Here is a 1,796-nt window from a genome sequence, read left to right as displayed (position 1 = left end):
GTTTATTCATGAAAAAGTCGTCTAAAGAAGAGTTATACTGTTTATCATTTGAAATCCGAGACTTAAAATTTTTCACCAAATATTTGCTTCAAACAAGAAAAAATCTTGAGTCTACATTAAAATTTAAAACCTTTATTCGATTGTTTAAATCGTTTTATTAAACTACTATTCCACCTTAACTCATGACAATAATAAAAAAATCTACAAATTTAACCCAACAGAATACATAAATTTAATTACAATCTAAGTCTTTATTACCTTATGTTATTTTTATTTACTTTTATCTTTCTTAATAACGAATGAATATTGTAAAGTGAATATCAAAGAATCCTTGTCAAGAAAGAAATGAATATATTTCTTGTTAGGTTTCAGCAAAAAAAATAAATAAATAACTATTGAACTAATAATGTTACTGTTACACGGTAAATTAAAATTAAACTCAAGACACATAAAAAAAAGCCTAATAAAAGAATCAACTTCTTAGTGAATATTTTTTTCCCGTGAAAGCTTGAAACTTTGGTTCTTGTGGCTTCTGGGTTATTTCTGCCTTGTCTTGATTAGTGAATTTCTGAGAGGCCTTGTGTGGTCTTGACCCAAAGAAAAGCTTCCCAGAAGTTGTAGATGAAACATTATTCGATGAAGATTTAGAATCAGAATTCTTGTGTTCATTGTCACCTTGCTGTTTTGCCATACAAGAAGAAGAAGAAACTTGTTTATCTGATGGTGTGGATGGCTTACCATCTAAACGTCTTGCAGAACCAGAAAATGGTGCAAACTCTCCAATCTTAGTTAGAATGTCAATGTCATCAGCTTCTTGCTGTTGTTTCCGGTCAGATGAAGTAGTTGGCAACTCTTTCTTAAATTCTTCTTTATAATCAAGAGGTGGGACAAAATCAACTTCACAGTCTGTTTCAATGATGCTAATAGCATGAGATGGCTTAGTTTCAATCACATCAATGTAGTATTCTTTGTTGTTGTATAGAATCATTATTGTGTCACCAGTTGTTACACATGAGAAGCTCCGCAGATTAATCTCCAGCATTGCTTTTATATTTGAGAGATCCATGAAATCCTTTGTGTGAGGCTGTAGCTTGAGGTATGTTCCTTTTACAAGTGTGGTGCTTTTCAGAAGTATAAGATCTCCATCTTTCAACTGCATATTTTTCATCATCCAACTCGGTACACAAATTTTCCCCTCTTCAGCAGTGAATTCTAGGACTCCACAGTGAGAAAATTTTTCATTAGAAAGATGTCTCATTTCAAATAACATAGGATATTCCACTCCTGCATACAGAAGCTTATTAAGTGCTGAAGGAGGCATGATAATCTTATTGCCCGATTCCAAATTTGACTTTTCAGTGGAAGAAACAGGATGACAGTGGAAATAATTTTTAAAAGCATAATAATCCTCCTCCTCCTCGCCGTGCTCCTCATCATGACTCACGTAGACTTCTTCATCTTCCTCGCCGATGTAGTAATCACCCATGTTAAATTGGTCCATTGGTATTTTTGGTAATGCACGATGATCAATATAAAATTGTGAACCCAAAGAAATCCTACTGAAAACAATTAGAGTCGGGCTTGGATTCCTTGCCTACTTAACTTCGCGGGAATGGATTCACCGGGTTTAGTAATGGAAGCCTAGAACAGACGCAGGGAAAACTATTAACACAAACACTATTCTTATGAATTTTTTGATTGATTGAATTGAATTGAAGTGTAAATTATAAAGATAAAACTAAATATATATAGAGTATTGGGCTGAAGTAAATAAAGAAAAAATAAGATAAGATAAG

At 33.0% G+C, this 1,796-nt stretch overlaps 1 protein-coding gene across 1 annotated transcript; it reads right to left on the bottom strand.

The window, feature by feature from the left end:
• Positions 1–472: 472 nt before the first annotated feature.
• Positions 473–1,393, bottom strand: LOC107488758 (uncharacterized). The gene has a single exon (XM_016109520.3). The coding sequence runs from the start codon at positions 1,319–1,321 to the stop codon at positions 473–475; it is 849 nt and encodes a 282-aa protein (XP_015965006.3). The 5' UTR covers positions 1,322–1,393.
• Positions 1,394–1,796: the final 403 nt, after the last annotated feature.

The sequence above is a fragment of the Arachis duranensis genome, chromosome 5 (genome assembly GCF_000817695.3).
Source record: "Arachis duranensis cultivar V14167 chromosome 5, aradu.V14167.gnm2.J7QH, whole genome shotgun sequence".
Taxonomy (NCBI): domain Eukaryota; kingdom Viridiplantae; phylum Streptophyta; class Magnoliopsida; order Fabales; family Fabaceae; genus Arachis; species Arachis duranensis.
This window is presented reverse-complemented; position numbering and strand designations above follow the sequence as displayed.